The sequence below is a fragment of the Oreochromis niloticus genome, linkage group LG17, assembly GCF_001858045.2.
Source record: "Oreochromis niloticus isolate F11D_XX linkage group LG17, O_niloticus_UMD_NMBU, whole genome shotgun sequence".
Lineage (NCBI taxonomy): Eukaryota > Metazoa > Chordata > Actinopteri > Cichliformes > Cichlidae > Oreochromis > Oreochromis niloticus.
In genome coordinates this window covers 14,560,527-14,576,817 of record NC_031981.2, presented here as the reverse complement: position 1 = coordinate 14,576,817, position 16,291 = coordinate 14,560,527, and the positions used below count along the sequence as shown (strand labels likewise).

At 42.2% G+C, this 16,291-nt stretch overlaps 1 protein-coding gene across 5 annotated transcripts in view; it reads left to right on the top strand.

Annotated features, from left to right (window-relative positions):
* The window catches only part of si:dkey-97m3.1 (fatty acyl-CoA reductase 1), a 57,650-nt gene that overhangs the window by 19,668 nt on the left and 21,691 nt on the right, over positions 1–16,291 (top strand). For 4 of the 5 annotated variants that reach the window (XR_002056823.2, XM_003452031.5, XM_019346654.2 and 1 more), the window contains exon 2: positions 3,004–3,288. Coding sequence is in view for 4 of the 5 variants with exons in the window: in XM_003452031.5 (XP_003452079.2) it covers positions 3,004–3,288 (285 nt within the window). In the remaining variant the exon portion in view is untranslated. Of the gene's footprint in view, positions 1–3,003; positions 3,289–7,267; positions 7,297–16,291 lie in introns of those variants that run through there. The other variant, XM_025899927.1, reaches the window with a different exon arrangement.

The window sequence follows — 16,291 nt, the reverse complement described above, 5'->3', positions numbered from 1 at the left end:
GGCTGCTGTCAAAAAGTTGAATGAGACTGGGCGCACTACCACTGCCGCCCTCCCTCTGTGACTGGTTTGTGTGGTGTTGGGTGGGGGTGGGGGGTGATACCAACCAGAGACAGGTAGCTGTCATCTAGTCTTTAAGAGGCGATGACTTATCACTGATTAGTTGGCGTGGTTGCACACAAATGCTGGCAGTGTGCTGGTGAGCTTTTAGCCCACACATCAACACAGTGCCTTGATCAGAATAGACTCATGGCACAACCTCCCTCACCGAGTCACAAACACAGCATATCTGAGGCCATGTGACTTCTCAGGTTGCATTGAGTTATAGTCATCTATTGTGTACAGGAAATAAGGGCAAAGTCCAACAGAGTCAGTGTTAGCGTTACAACACAGGTGTCAAATAAAACTAAAAACTGCCATAAAACCCAGTTATATGATTTATTGCATATGGAATACGCATAATGTCAGATGGTTAAAGATAAGCTCTAGCATTAATTTTTTTTTATAGCTTTAAACCAAAGTTGTTTGCTGGGATTGAAGGTTGCAGCTCGCTTTGTCATTACTGAAATCATGCCATTCACTTCAATATACCAGCAGTCTTGTACATTTAATATATGTGAGTCTTTTCAGCCTCCAAGGTCCTGGCGTAATGTAACTTCTCATGCACTTGCTCACTTCAAGTGCGTCGCCTGCTTTAGTTTTGTTCTGCGTTCAAACTACAACACAAATGAGGGCACCCACAGCAAATAGCAGGGGTAAACTTCTCCCCAGCAGTGTGTCATTTCAGAAACGTATCATAATCCATCACATCTGTTGCTCTGAGAACTCATCGACTAGATCGATCAACTGGAAAAGGTTTTGGCAACAGTTTGCCAACTATATTACAAATGCTGTCTGTGAAGTGCTCACATTGGGCTCACTATTATTTTTAATGGGGTCATCAGTTAAAACATAATATAAACTTATTGTTAGCAATGTGTCATTATTCTTTAATACAGATAAATCTGGGTGTACAGCAAGAACATACACCATGTAGTTCAAATTATCATGGAGACAAGATGCTGCGAGGTGTAAACGCCAAGATTTATAAACCATAGAAATACAGATAACTGTGACCATCTTGTTTTGCCGTCTTTCTAAATGTGTTGAGATTATCTGAAAGTTGTAGCTAATCAGGCTTCCAGCTAATATCTGTCATCTTATAAATGAGTCAACGCGAAAAGCCGTGTTCTTCATTCCCACAAAACTACGACCTTGCTTGACAAGATTATGTGTCACAGATAAACACATACAGTGTCTTCAGAACAAGGTCGTTCTGGATTGTTCTGTAACTTTAGGAGCAGATGTCAGATGGTTGGTTCTACATGCTGTGCTGGCTGGGTGGCGATAGGGTTAAATTGTTTTTCAATGTCAAGGACATCATGATGCAAAGAAGTCACATGCAGTATGTTTAATACGACGACCTGGCAGGCATCCACTAAGCATGTGCAGTAACTAAAATTATACATTTGTTAGTTGCAGCCCAACTTATTGATGCGTTTTTGTCTTCACCTTGAAGCAAACCCAGGCAAACAATGGTCAACCATAGTGATGTATGTGGAAGCCTGTGTTTATATTCAGACACTGATTGTCACTAATGCCTTCCCTGTTTTAGGTTTGGTTTTCCGACATCAAAACAGTGCCATATAAATAACTGCAGCTGGGAATAATAGTCTAATTTTGATTCTAGCAATCCTCACTGTAATTGGTTTAGAATCATAAAAAGCTATTTATATTATGCAATATATTTGCATGGCCTCAGTTACGTATTATATATCCAAATCTGAACACAGCAGAGCAGTAGAGTAACATGAAAGCATTCTTTCCTCCTTTGTTTCTAAACGAAGTTTGGTTTTAATTTTGATGCATGGATAAAAGGAGTTTTTGGAATTTTTAGCAGACAGTTTGGATGTTTAGTCTGAAGTGCTTGAGCAGAAGGCAGCTGGAATTTCTTTTAGGTTCTTGAAGATGTTTTTCCTCTCATCCAAAAGGCTGCTTCAGTTCTAACTGTTGACGGAGACTCAGATATTTAACCTCTAATAGGGTTGTCACCTTGTAGATGGTCCTGAGAGTCACTGACCAACTCTCCCGTGTCATGGGAGTCATTAAGCACATGAGTCAAGGTATAAGTGGAGGTTGAATCACCTGGGAAGAGACTGCATCATAGGTGGCTGTTCGTTGGTGTTGTACACAACAGCCTCTGTTCACTGATAGTCCCTTCAGGTCCTTCGAGACATAGATACAGAGTCCAAATTGATATTTTCCCTTTTTTTTCCTCTATCAAACTGAATTTGAGTGAGTTGAACCTTAGTGGAATAATTTAAACTGTGATTTTATTTTATTTTAAATAGTTTGCTTCTAAAATGGCAAACAACTGATCTGTTAATCAAATAGTAAGCTGCTTTTTTCATGTCAGTGGTATTCAAAGAGTCCATCTATGATCAAATTATGTTGTTTAATATATTTTGTACAGGTAAAAATAATTTCTGATTTGTTGCTTTTTGCATTTATGGATAAATTGAAAAGGTTATTGTGGTTAGAGGTGATCAGTTGCAGCCCTTGCTGGTGGACCTGACACACTTGTACCCGCACACACATGCAGCTGATGTCACACTGCCCCGAGCATCACCCTCCCTCCCCCTCATGGTATAAATATTCATAAAGTTTGCAGATTAGTTACATGCTTCTTCTCTGAAGGTCAAAACCGAGACGTGCCACCACTGCTGCATATTTTTCAATTTATTGAAATGCTTGTTTTCATTTCCAGATATATGAGACTAAATCTGTCAAAGCCTGGACATTCACGCCTAACTGTGCACTTGTTGCATTAGTGCAATTCACAGTTCATATTTAGCTTCTTGCTCCATGCTTCATTGCTTAAACTGACACCAGCTTTAGAGACACTGATACAGTATTTAAAGTTTGAGGTTGCCTATCCTCATTCTTATCCTCCCCCTCGCTCTGCAGGACTTGTGTGAAGGCCGGGACCTCGACGGGTTAGAGCAAGCAACAGACGCACAAACCAGACTGACAGACATCTGCGGTGGCGCAACGGGTAGCAGCATGGCGTCCGTAGTGGAATACTACGCTGGCAAGAATGTGCTGATCACGGGAGCCACGGGCTTCATGGGAAAAGTGCTGGTGGAGAAGCTGCTGAGGTCCTGCCCTGAGGTCAAAGCCCTTTACATCCTGGTCAGACCCAAAGCTGGGCAGTCCATGCAGCAGAGGGTCAGCGACATGATGAAGTGCAAGGTACGAGCTACAAGTGCATAATGTTCTGACTGAAGGGGCAGATATGATCTGATCTTTTACCACTCATAGTATAGTAGAACTTTGGAAAGCTTTGTCACGGTTCACTGTAATAACAAGTTCAGTAAATAACGTCCTTAAAACATGTAGGATGAGAACTAAATAAAAGGCTAAATCAAAATTATTTATTTATCTATTTATTTATGTTAAAATACATGTGCACACTGTTTTTTTTGTTTGTTTGTTTGAGATATTTGGCAACTCGGTTGCTCTTGGAGAATCCGGCACATTTCTTCTGTGGATTTATTCTCTCTTAATGTCATCTGTCTCTTCATATCATCTCAAATTGAATTCATGATGCAGAGATTAGGGCTCTATCAGCGGACAAACCATCTGTTGTGGGACTTCTTGTTCTTCCTGTGACTAAAGATAGAAAAAACCATTAAATTCAAATGTTTTTATTAAGCACCAATTTTAAGCCGTAGTTGTCTCCAGGCAGTTTAAGGTAAAGATTATAGAGAAAAACCTTATGATCCACTGATCTGTTATGAGCAGAAACACCTTGTATTGCTGATATTTCAATACACTGGACATGATTTTTGAACCCATGCATTTCCTCGAAGGCTTTAAAAGCTTTAAAATGAATGAAATTGATGAGGAAAGGCAGCAGTCACTTTTTAAAAGTTCTTCTGTGAAGCCATTAATTAAACCATGTGGCATTTGGTGTATACACATTTGACACCGCTTATTCATATTGCCAGCTGTAAGCATGTTTGCAGAGCGATAGAAATTTGCCTTTGAATTATAACACCAGCTTGTGTTGCCATGGTGAAATAAGCTTAACGACATGAGAAATCCAGCCCCTGGTCTCCAGGGTCCAGTAGTTCATCTGTGAGCTTCAGAAGAGGCACCGAGAAAATATATGGGGTCCGATCAAAATTACAAAAAGGCTAAATGAAATGGACGTTATTTAATTGAAAATGCAGATGGCTTAAAGGGGAAACGACAGAATAGTTAATCTATGAGAGGATCTGGAGGTTTGGTATTACTGAGATAGGTTGGAGTCTTGTTTATCCTCTGAAAAAAAACATTTTTATTCTTATGATCGTGCTCTCTTCCAGGATAACAAGGATGGGATGCCTTTTGGTATGGTGTAATTTCTCTCCAATAGAGTTGGGGGATAAATACAATATTCAGGGTCTTTCCTGCGTATGAAACGGTGTGGTGAAACATATTGTCTTGCTCTAAAGGAACAGCACATGAGTTGTTTACTCAAATATGAAATGCATTTTCTTTATTAAACAGCGGCGGCGTTCCACTTCATTATTCACCCCTGTGTATCTGGTCTGCTTTGAGAAGTAGGAGAATATGAGTGCACTGGATGTTTAATAAAGTCGGGAGGCTTTGGGGCAAAGGATGTCCTAAGGACAAAGAGATCAGAGAGAAAAGCTGCGGGTTGAGAGGAAATGGGTGAAGGAGACAATAGCAAAGGGAAGAAAGGAGGAGAGGGGTGAGGATGAGCTCCAAATATGTGGCGTCAGCTGTATCAGCAGCAAAGCATGACTCAACAAAAACCTCCAAACTGTTTTCGACTTAATGAGGACCAAAGGATTGACGCTGGCTGTGCGTCGATGTGCTCGCTCGCAGGCGATGCGTGCTCCGGCCTCTGCTCTCTGTGTACCATCAGCCTCAAACTGTCAGTACACCTAAGAAAACCTCCTCTGTATCACTCCTCCTTCCTGTGATAGCATCTATTTTTACTGCTCTCATTGAACCTTGCTGCTGCATTCATTATTCTCACCGCTGCTGTGATGGCAGCGGAGCAGCAGTTTGAGAATGTGTACCTTGACGTAGCACAACACTTATTTTTGGGGGGGGTTGTTTTTTATTGGGGTTTTTTTTGTTGTTGTTTTTTTTGTTTTGCTTTTATTTCTCCCTCCTCTTGTCAAGGTGACTGCGATGCCTCCGCTTCAGAGAATGCCTCTCACCATGTAATTAGTTTACTCTGACACAACAGCGCTGTAAAAGTGCCAGTTATAACACCCTGTAATTTAGGCTCAGCAGAAATGGGGAGAGTGGGCGACAAGGAGAGGAGTTTCACATGCACAGCCCTCCTCTGCTGTGGCTTTCAGGGGAGAAAAGTAATCGTTGACGATCAAACGGTTTATTTGTCGACGCGTCAGCAACAGAGCTGGATAATTTGTATACTTAGGGTTATGTTAACTTGATTTAATGCTGCAAGTCTAGAAAACCTAAACCTGTAAGAAGTATAAGGGTTTTGGATTAAAGAGGTTTTTGTTATTGTGCAGAGAGAGTTTCAGTTCATGAGCCACTCAGAGAAACAAATAAAGTAAGATTTATATAAAGAAGTCCCGCCCACTCCAGAGGAGGGGGAACAATTCATTGTTTTTCATTGACTTTGTATTGCTTGTGAATGCCCCCATCACACCCGTCTCCTAGAAAGAAAAAACGAAATTCATTAATGCGGCGGCGTTGTGAAACCCAGAACTAGCTGCTGGGCTGAAAACGGCTGAGCAAAAGAAATGAGTCAAGTCTAAAGCACAGTTTAAATAACCAAAGTGCTCTACCAGTTATACACTATACATACAAGTCACTAAATGAACAACGATTATGCACTAAAAAAATCAAATAAAACCAAGTGTTTGTGTAATAAAAGCCAGGATACTCAACACGAGCAATGGGGAAACTGTAGGAGCGCTAAGCACTGACTGACAGAGAAGTCCATTTTTAGGGTTGCACGTGTCTTAGTTTAATGTAGTGACTTCAAAACAATAGCTAACTTAAGCTTTCTAAATTTGACCTCTGTGAAAGTAAAATCGTTTGAGATGGCATCAGACAGCTTCTGGGTTTGAAAAGTAAGGCCATTGTTCTTAGAGCCCATCGGGGGCGGTATCTCTGGTCTTACTCAAGTCTGTTGGAAAATGACCCATGGTCCTGGCTCTCTTGCTCTCTTCAGGTCATATTAAAGAAAAAATGAAATCCATTTTGTACATTTTGCTTATTCCAAGTTTCTCTGGGGAGGATTATTAGAACGTGCGCTGTTATTTTTTTTGCAGTTGCAGATCCATGCCTCTGTTGTTGGCAAGATGGCAACAGCAGAAACATTCAGCTCGAGGCTTCACAATCAATCACACTTCATCTGACATATATACACTGCCTCTGGTTAGTTACTGTGGGTTTGCTCAGACCCCTAAAGGTCATTTAGTCCAGTTTACTGCAGAAGTTGCTTCAGCAGTTGGGAACAGTCTGACTCAGTCAGTTACCAGTTATGGTTATCGATCATTGCCTGCCTTTTTATGGCATCAGTGGACTATTTAAATTCAAACTTACCAAGAAAAAGGAATTTGAACATTTATAAGAACTACATAAATGACAGAAGCCATCTTTAAGGAAATTTATCTCATTTATACTTTGGCTTTTTTTCTCTCCCCACATCTGTGTTTTGGGGAGCTGTCCAGTCGTCCACCTTTTGTATACATGTTTTTTTTCTTTAATGAAATCTTAGTCATCATAATGTGCCAGTTTGATTCTTTACTGCTGCCAAATTAGCTGAATGCGAGTTTCCAAGACAATTTCAGCCTAATGAGGATTCATTAAACTGGATTAGTGAAGCCTTGTATGAAAAACAAGTCCTGGAGGAGTCACTGGGAAACCCCACAAAGCCACAACAGCAGATCTGTGTCACACAGCAGCACTGTGCAGGCAAAGAGAAAAATCAATAAAAAGAAATAAAATTTTGTAAATTGTTTGTGTATAATCTGATTTTTTATTATTTTTTTAACACATCTCCCACTTGTGTATGCAGTATTTCCCCTGCCATCGGGCTTTTCATTGGTTTTGGCATCCGTCTGTTAGTGTCTGCTATCAGGTCACTGCTTGATGCTCTGCCAACCGCAGGCTCGCTCATGCTCAGTCTGCATTCAGAAGTGATGTCATTAAGTTTCCATGACCAAGCTTCAACTACTAATTGGTATTCATGCAAGTCCTCGGGTCAGTATTATTCTGTTCAGAATCAGGATAATTCATGAAGGCGAACCAAGGCTTTGTCTCTCAAGTAGCCTCTCTTCTCCTCCTTCAAACCAGGCCAGTATCTTTTCTTACCACCTGTTGCTAGGTAACGGCCAAGAGATCTGTCCCATTGTGTTTTTCAAAGGATGCAATCAGATGAGCTGCCCCGAGCAGGAAAAGGACAAACCGATAGGAATCTCATTGTTTCTGTGCTTCTCCGCTGCTCCGACTCTGACATTTAAGCTCTGTCTGTGTTTCTGTCTGCGCTGAGCCTTCTTTGATTCACTGAAAACATTTGGATGACTGCAGCTCTTTCTGCGGTACCGGGTGCCGAATGGCATGTCAGGCACTTGATAAGTAGGCCTTTGGGTACAAAAAAGCCTCTCTCCTGCTCTGTGGCATGCTTTTCCCACCCACTAGCAGGCTGTCGAAGCCCAGTCATAGTGTTTGAGGCTTTACAGCGTACTGCAGAACCAGCTCTGTAACTGTGAAGGATGTGCTGGGCTGTCAGCTGAAGAGGTGGAAAGTGGAATGCTTTGGGTAGGAACTGGGATCGTCTGGAATTTAGCCGACAAGGCAGGATCCTGTAACGGGGGGGGGTTGCTCTGTAGTCCTGCTTGAGAGGCTGTTCAGTGATCAGTATGGCAGCTGGAGCACAGATGGCTCTAAATGATCATAAACGTTCTGCCTGCATTAGGTTCATCTGGAGGCTCTTCAGGAAAGAGTTGGAATGTTTAGAGATGAAACAATTACTGACTGACGACTAAATAAAGCGTCGTTTGATTAATCCTAACAAAGATTGTGATGCTGCATGGTGTTTTTATTGTAAGTCACTGAAGAACCGAATCAAATGAGCCAAGGGAAACAAAGAGGAAAAAATTCAATTGTGCCAAGTATTCAGATTATCCAGTTTGCACAATTCCTAAAACCATACCTTAGAATCTGCAATACTGTATTATGCATATATAATTTTTTTTTAAAAGCCTTGATCAAAAAGTTTAAGGTTAATGTTTTTCACCGTCTGCCATCTCTATCACAATGCTGTGAAATCAAAACAGTTGTTTTACTTTGCATTCTTTTGCTCGTTGCACTTCTGTGAGTATAATGTGGTGTTTGCCCACCGTATTTGTTCAAACATGTCGTTTTAATGGGCTGAAATGCCTCAGGGCAGGTGGGGATGGTGAACCAGTCATATAATGAATAGACGTGATGCTGTCAGCGCCACTTATCCCAGCAGTGCGTCATTGTGGAGCTGCCCAGACTTGGACATAAAGAGAACTATTAGTATGAATGTAGTGCATCACTGCTTGATGTATGACAAGATACCTGAAATGCCTCCGCTTAAAACACGTCATGGAAATAGTCACACCCGAGTATGCGTGGAGTGAAAAAAGTATTCGAGTATTAACACGTGCTTACGGATATGATCCACTACAGATACCAGCATAAAGATTATCATTGTCTGTGATGCCTAAGTACTGAGCTCTGTGAAACACAAGTAAACAAAGTGTGACACTATTTAGTTTTTTACAAATTAAATGTCAATGTGAAAACAGCCCTGGTTTGTCCCTATGATTATGGATGGGGTCCTTGTTTGCCCGAGACGGACAAACTCTCCCTTCTCTGTGGTTTTCAGTCATTTGCCCATTATTACACTCTGATCTAATATAACTGCACTGTTATATTGATTTCCTCTTGTTTGCATCCACAGCCAGGTGATCTTTCCAGCGGTATAAATATTCAAGTTTCATTGATTGCTGTTGTCCCTGACGGGCAACTCTGGGCTTTCACTTGTGGAGCCGGGCATGAAATTCGTGCCAGCTGCCAGCACACCTGAAGCATCTATCTATCGCTCCCCGGGGAAACGTCAGCCTGTTTTTATCCTGCTTCCCAATGTTAATTCCTGATTTAGTGCTTATTAGCTAAATCCTTCACTTAACGTGTGCCAGTGTGCATGGCAGTGTGTTTAAGGTGTGTTGAGGTGTGTCTGTTTAAACAGCAATCTAAGGATGAGAGTGCGTGCAGTGACTTGGCATTTGCTGCTCTGACTCCTAAAAAGAGATGACCGTTTAGAGCACATGATATGGCAGCTAGTCTGGCCTTTTGCATGCCATTTGTTCCTCTGTGGTTGTTTGTCATGCAATAGCGTGAAGCAGGCAAACAGAATGAGGTGACCAAAAGCTCTAACACTCCTCCCTCGAGAGGGAATGAAAAGGATTGCATGTAGTTAGGCCACAAATTAAGTCAAGTTTATGAAACAGGCCAGCATAATAAAGGTCGCTGGTGAAGCCGTTTGGGAAGAGGGGGTGTTCTTCTGGAGATTGTTTCAGCCCTGCTCAGTGTTCCACAGATACATGTGGAGGGAGACTACCTGAAACACCATGTTTCTGTGAAGCTGAAAATTGAAGCCCTGATGAAAGTGGTGAAAACTGCAGTCCCTCGAGGTGCCACATGTGGCTGCTTTCAAACGTCTTCAGTTTCCTGGTCATATGTCAGCTGATTGTTGGCTTAAGGCTTAAAGTTAGTGGGTGTATTCTCTCAGGTGTGCCAACACCGGCTACACCATTAGTCCCTTAACCATACCTAAAGTCTCTGTTTGTAGTGTTGATGTCTTTTGGAGTATTTTAAATGGAATTAGTTAAAATGTTAATGTGTTGTTTGATGCAAACATCCAAAAAGTTTGTGCTTCCGTTTTAATGAGTGAAACTCAGGTATTTTATTAGGTCGTTATACAGCTGGTATCTGTCTGTTAGCCAACTTTTATGTCTGTCTGAGAATGTATTTTATGTTCTGTATCTCATCCTTGAAAGAAAAATAACCCTGAAGTATTTAAAGAATCAAATCATGAATCAAGGCTTTTTAATATTGTATGAACAGCTGGAGGCAAGTGAAGTCAACAAATGGGGCTTAACTAAAGAACGAAAACACACGGTTTCAGATTTGGTCGGGTCGAGATGAATGCAATCCTGTTTTCTGTCATTAAAGGGGCAGAGAGGGTCACATCCTGCAGCGGTTTTGTCCTCGGAAACACCCTCAGATCAGTGTGAAAGAACCTAGTGTCTGACGTGTTGCCTTAAAGATGATGTTTTAATAGTAGACGGAAATTATATACACAGTTGTTGGCGATCCACATTCTTCAAAAAGAATATCTTTAAACGAAATATTTAAAGTCACTGTATTGTTTGTAAGGGATTCGGCCCACTTTTATTTCAGAACTGCCTTTTAATAGTCATGTCACAGATTCAACAAGGTGCTGGAAGCCTTCCTCAGAGATTCTGGTCCATGTTGACATGACGGCACCACACAGCTGCAGCAGATTTGTGTTCGATTTGTGGTCTCCCATTGCACCATCATATCCCAAAGGTGATCTACATGAGCCTTGACATAATGGTGATACCCAGTGGTCCCCAGGTAGTGTGCAAATCAAGCGGCTTTAGTAGGTCGACTTGACCGTGTCTACGTGACTAAATGCACCGAGTTTCTGCCATATGATTGGCTATTGGCTAGATTTTTGCATTAATGAGTCGCTGAGCAGGTGCACCTGATAAGGCATTACTATGACTATTGACTCAAATTAGCATCACAGTCCAAACATTATTTGCCTTTGTTTGACATCATTTGTCTAATCCAGTGCATCACATGTAGTTAACGATCACATTATTTCTGCATAAAAGCCGAGCGCGAATGGCTGTGGATGCAATGAGATTTGTTTTGAGCTAATATTCTCACATGTCACTCTGACCTTTTATAGTTTTGCTCAGACAGTAAAAGGTCCAGAGAGGCCTTGTAGATTGGTGGCTCCAGACTGCTGTAAATCCGGTACTCAAACAATGATGGGCTTTCCTGTGGCCAGCACAAAGAGTTAGCACTGACTTGGGGGAAAATTGGGGGGGAAAAGGAAGTGCTGGAATTAATTATCAAACTTGGCATTTATAAATGGGAAGAGAGCACAGCTAATTATCTGCAGCATTTAATGAGGGCAGAAAAGCATGCAGCACACACAATCTTGCTTGTGTCTCTCCTTTTGCTCTTGGAGGGTAATAAAATTCTCCTCGTTCAGCAGGAGGTCACTGTCTTAAAGACTGGAAGCCAGCAGCCTCCCAAACGCCAAGCCCAGAAACTCTGCATTTGCTGTCACCACAAACCTGATTACTGCCCTCGTATTGATCGCTTCAGTTGAGTCGTGTACGACGAAAGCGCAGGCATGAGAAAAACCCTCCATTTTCATTACTTTGCTTTAGTGAGCTCTTCCCCACAATTCGTGATCAGTCCCCCCCCCCCCAAGCTCTTAGATGAGATGGCTGAATAGAAAGAGTCGGTATTGTCTCTCTTAAGCAAGTCATGAAATATAAAGCCATGTAAAGGCGGCATTTGCCGCAAGGTAAACCAGAACTCTCGCTCCTGCATTTACCTTTTTCCACCTTGGCATTAGTTAGTGGGTGTATTTAGAAGCTAATCGTTATTAAGCTGGTATTTCTGAAACGGCAGCACGCAGGTATTGTTTTTTTTAACTGTGAGGAGGAGAGTGCTGAAATGTGTTTTGACACAGGATGGTAAAATGTATGTTTTATATCACGGGAGAGGATTGGAAATGAACCCATTTTTTTCCTTAATATGCTGACAGCTTCAGGAGGGTTAGACACATCTGTCCTCCTTCACAGCTTCCCATGAGAGTCCTTGCATTTCTGATTTCTCCCCAGGCTCAGCACTTCATCCTTACCGCGGGTGTTGTCACTGAGGCAGACGGGAGAGGGGGAACCTCACTGGTATCTGGAAATATAATGATGGTTATCAGCATCCTTCACCCTATCTAGAACCTTTTGTGCTAAAGCTCTGTGTCGACAGCCCGGGAGGAGATTTGGTTTGTGCGAGTATCCTATTATTTGACTAATTTAGTCAGTGCATGCCAGGAAATGGAGGTCGGCACTGGTGGTACAGATACATTAATTGCTTCTTTCTGACACGTTGTGGTAGAGCTTCCCCGGCTAATATAAACTACCCGGTATGGTCGTCTCAAGTATTCGGCAGGGAAAGGTGCTACAAATGAACAGATTAAAAGAGAAGGGTTCCATGAATGTGAGTCTTGGCTCGAGGTCAAGAAACTGAATTTGTTTACTGATTAAAGATGGAGAGGCATTAGCCGGTAGCTGTGTACCCCTGTCTTTATCTCCTTTCAAACACACACTCTTTTCCATTAATCTGATGACCTCTGAGTAACCTACAGGTGCAGGTTTCAAAGCAGTCAAGTTAATATCAAAATATCTGCTCTATGCTTTTCATTCGTTGTCCATAGAACCAGCTGTGCAGTGCATTTTGGCATTTCAAACTTCCTTGCCGATATAAAGTTGAGGCTAAGCCAGCCGCCGTTTATTTTGCACTTTTGTGAGGATCAGAAATGTTTTACTTTACAAATAAACTTCTTTCCAACTGATGATGATGTTTTTTTTAAAAAAGAAAAGAAAAAAGGAATGATAGTAAATGGCTTTGTTTTGTTAGTTAATTTTAAAAAGATAATGATCTTATAAAATTATATTTTGTATCAGACAGCAGCAGGATGCATCCACATGCATCCACAGGGGGACTGTTGCATGCTGCGGGGCTGAAAAGACTGATGAAGCCAGCAAGGTTATGCAAGCCTGTGTCTGATGGAGGCATTGAAAACATTCAGGGTATTTCATGCATTTGTTGTGGAAGCTGTGCTGGAAAACGTGTTGGGGAACAAAGACAAAAGGCGGTGACAGGATGTATTGTCACCTAGGTGACCAAACAGGATGTTATTATATGTTCTGTCACTCATTCAAAGTGCAGAAGAGCTGCATGTAAACAAAACTGAGGTGCCAGCTTTAGAAAAATTACAGAAATTACACTCCTAGGTCTGATATAAGAAAGACAAAGAGGAAGAAAGAAAGGTGGGACTTTGTTTAAAAGCATTATGACCCTTATGGTTTGCTGCCGGGACCACCAGCCTGTCAGGAGGTCACGCTGAACCTGAAGCGTGCAAACCATACCTATCATTAGCTCTGTTTCGTGCTGTGTCCTATTGTTACCTGACATTTTGGCAGCATAACAGTCTGAGACATCACCAATAATCTCACAGCTTTTGTGTGTTGTCTTTTTTCATTTTGTGCAGCTCTCTTTGAACTTTTTTGGTCCCGGAGAATTGAGGAAATGGTCTGCCTGAAGGGTCCAGTAAAAAAAAACAACAACCAAAAAACAAGAAGAGTGGAGTTAAAGGGCAGTTAGCGAGAAGTGAGGCTGTTCAAATGGCATCTCGGGTTGCTGGGCTGAAAGGAAAGTGCCATTAGTGTTGGGTTTCTGTGAAAGTCCACACAGTGGCTGCTTGAAGCACTCTTGATGGAGGATTTATTGCCCTTTGGGTCTACAAAATTACACTCGATTGCACAGGAAGTACAGGTGATGACCACATTCAGACCTGTGTGTTAAACCAAAGGAGTTACTTTATAGTTCTGAAACTGCTGCTTGTTCAAGGCCGTGACTTTGTTTCAGGATGCAGCACTGAAACACTTGGCTGTGGTGACGTTTCACCCTCCGACACCCGCCCCCACCCTCACAGCATCCTCCAAACTGGTGGGCTATTGTCTTCCTGTACAAGGCGGTTTGCTCACTAACACCCGTGAGTTGGAGAAGGGTGCAGTGGTAAATACGTGCAGTGGAAGGCTGGCACAGGCCACTTATCGCCCAGAGAGCTTTTTACAAAGCAGGGCCTCAGTCCCACAATGCCATTCTCTGCCTGCGCCTGTAACAAAGAGCTCTCTGAAGCTCACATTGTACGCCCTCTTTCACCCTTTTGACCCTGATGCACTTTCTCCGCTCTGGCTTTTTCTGTAGTTTGACTTTGGGTTAGAAGTGCTTCAATGATCTGCACGTGCCATGATTTGGTGAGCTGTAGTCAGAGTGCACGACAAAATGTAATATTTATTTATTTAATCCTTTTTAAATGTGCACACTGATTGTGTAGTGCATGGAGACTGCATTTCTGTGTGTAGCAGAGAGTACAGTTTCACACAACCAGATAAGAGAGAAGTGAGCAGCTGGGAGAGAAACAAGAAGCTTCTTGCTCAGAGCTACATGTGTATCTGCTCACCTACTACGAGTTCAAATGTAGAGGAGGCTTTCTTTGTTCCTGGCAACTCGTTTCTCCTTTTGCCAAAGAAAATCTGAGCTACGTTTTGCAGGTGGACTTTGCCAGTAAGTTGATAAACTCATGCTGTTGAGTAAATGCTGTATTTCCCCATTTTTATTTCTCACTTGTGCTGGTAGCGTAAAGTCAGAACAGGGCTGTCGCAACAAAGGGGCACTTGTCTCTTAAGAAATCATCCAGAACATCACAGGAAGCTCTACTGTAAATCATAAACTATGGGAAGGATGGGGACTGCACTCATTTTCTTTTAAAATAAACTTAGTTTTCAAAGCACAGTAGTATTTTAAGTATAAATATTGGGGATGCACTGATATCTGCGATAACTGTTAACCAGGAAATACTTGCCTTCTTCTTCAGTAGATCATCTGCCTCCATCTCATCTTATCCCTAGTGTCCTCTCTGTGACACTCACCCCCTGCATGTCCTTTTTCACTACACCCATGAATCTTCTCTGTCGTCTTCCTCTTTTCCTCCTGCCTGCCAGTTCAATATTCAACATCTTTTATCCAATATGTCCACTCTTCTGGAGAGTGAGGTGTTCCCAAGTTAGCAGTAATAATCTCTCCTGTATATCCAGGGTCCCTACATTCCTTAAAGCCCTCACCTAGGAGGTGTCCAGTGAGGCATCCTAGTGAGATGCCCAGATTCCCGCCTCAGCTGGCTCCTACTGATGTGGAGAAATGGCAGCTTTACAATCATTATATAACTTGTTATATATTGTTTAAAGTTTGCAAACGGTAATCTCATCAGTTTAGTTTTTCTGTGTTATATCAAGAATATCAGCTAACATACTGTTATGTTCGTCATGCTCTGCACCGTTTGTGGTCAGAGGATGGAGGAAATTGCGCACCCTTTTTCAGTTGCTGGGTTGCTAACGTGGTTTTAGCCTGAAGAAATGTTGCAAATCTAATTAAGCCACAGTTGCACTGTCAAATTTTGCGCGTGCTTGAGCAGCATTTGTGAAAACACTTGTTGGAGTTTTAACACTTCTTTCTTTAAGTGTCAGAGCTGTGAATACGTTGTCCTACCGCCGGAGCTCTGGTAGCTGATGACAGCTACCCTTGAACCCCATCACATGCGAGTATAGCAGAGCACAAGCACTTGGGGAAAGTTCAGATTTTCTTATATTTGTGTTCAAGGTAAAACAAAAAAAAAACCAACGTAGAGGAAGTAGAACTCTGATCACTCCATGACATCAGCGGCTCCTTGAATCATGCAGCACAGAGAGGAGTTTTTGCAGTGCTGATATTTTTTGGAGAAAGCTGCACACAGAATCTTTTCCTCTGCTCCTGCTCCTGCTCCCTGCAGACTCTGTTACTACCAGCTGTTGGCCTCGAGCAGAGGGAGATAACGCTGTTACTTTTCATTACATAATAATAACGGCTCTACATGAGCATGGAGAAAATCCCCTACACCCCCCCACCCCCACCCCTTTCCCTCAGATGTTATGACAGTGCATACTGTACATGCGGGCTTGTTCCTAATATGGGCAGTATGGTGTACAGTATTGGGAGCGATTAGGGTGCCATTAAAAAGCAGGAGATTGATGAGGATACAGAGCATGACTGTAAACAGCTGTTTAAGTCAACTTCTGTCCTCTAAGCGAGAGATCTCTGCTTTTAGAACAGCTGACACACACAGGGCGGCACTTTCATAACAGAGCGCACGCATTTTGATGCCAATCCCTTCACTTCCCCTCTCACTCCCCTTCTTTTCTCCTTCTCATCCTTTAATATCTGTCTGTGAAAGGCCTTTTGAACACAGCTGCTCTGTGCAGCAAGGCAAAGCCAAATTTCCTGGTAGGAGCTGCACAGA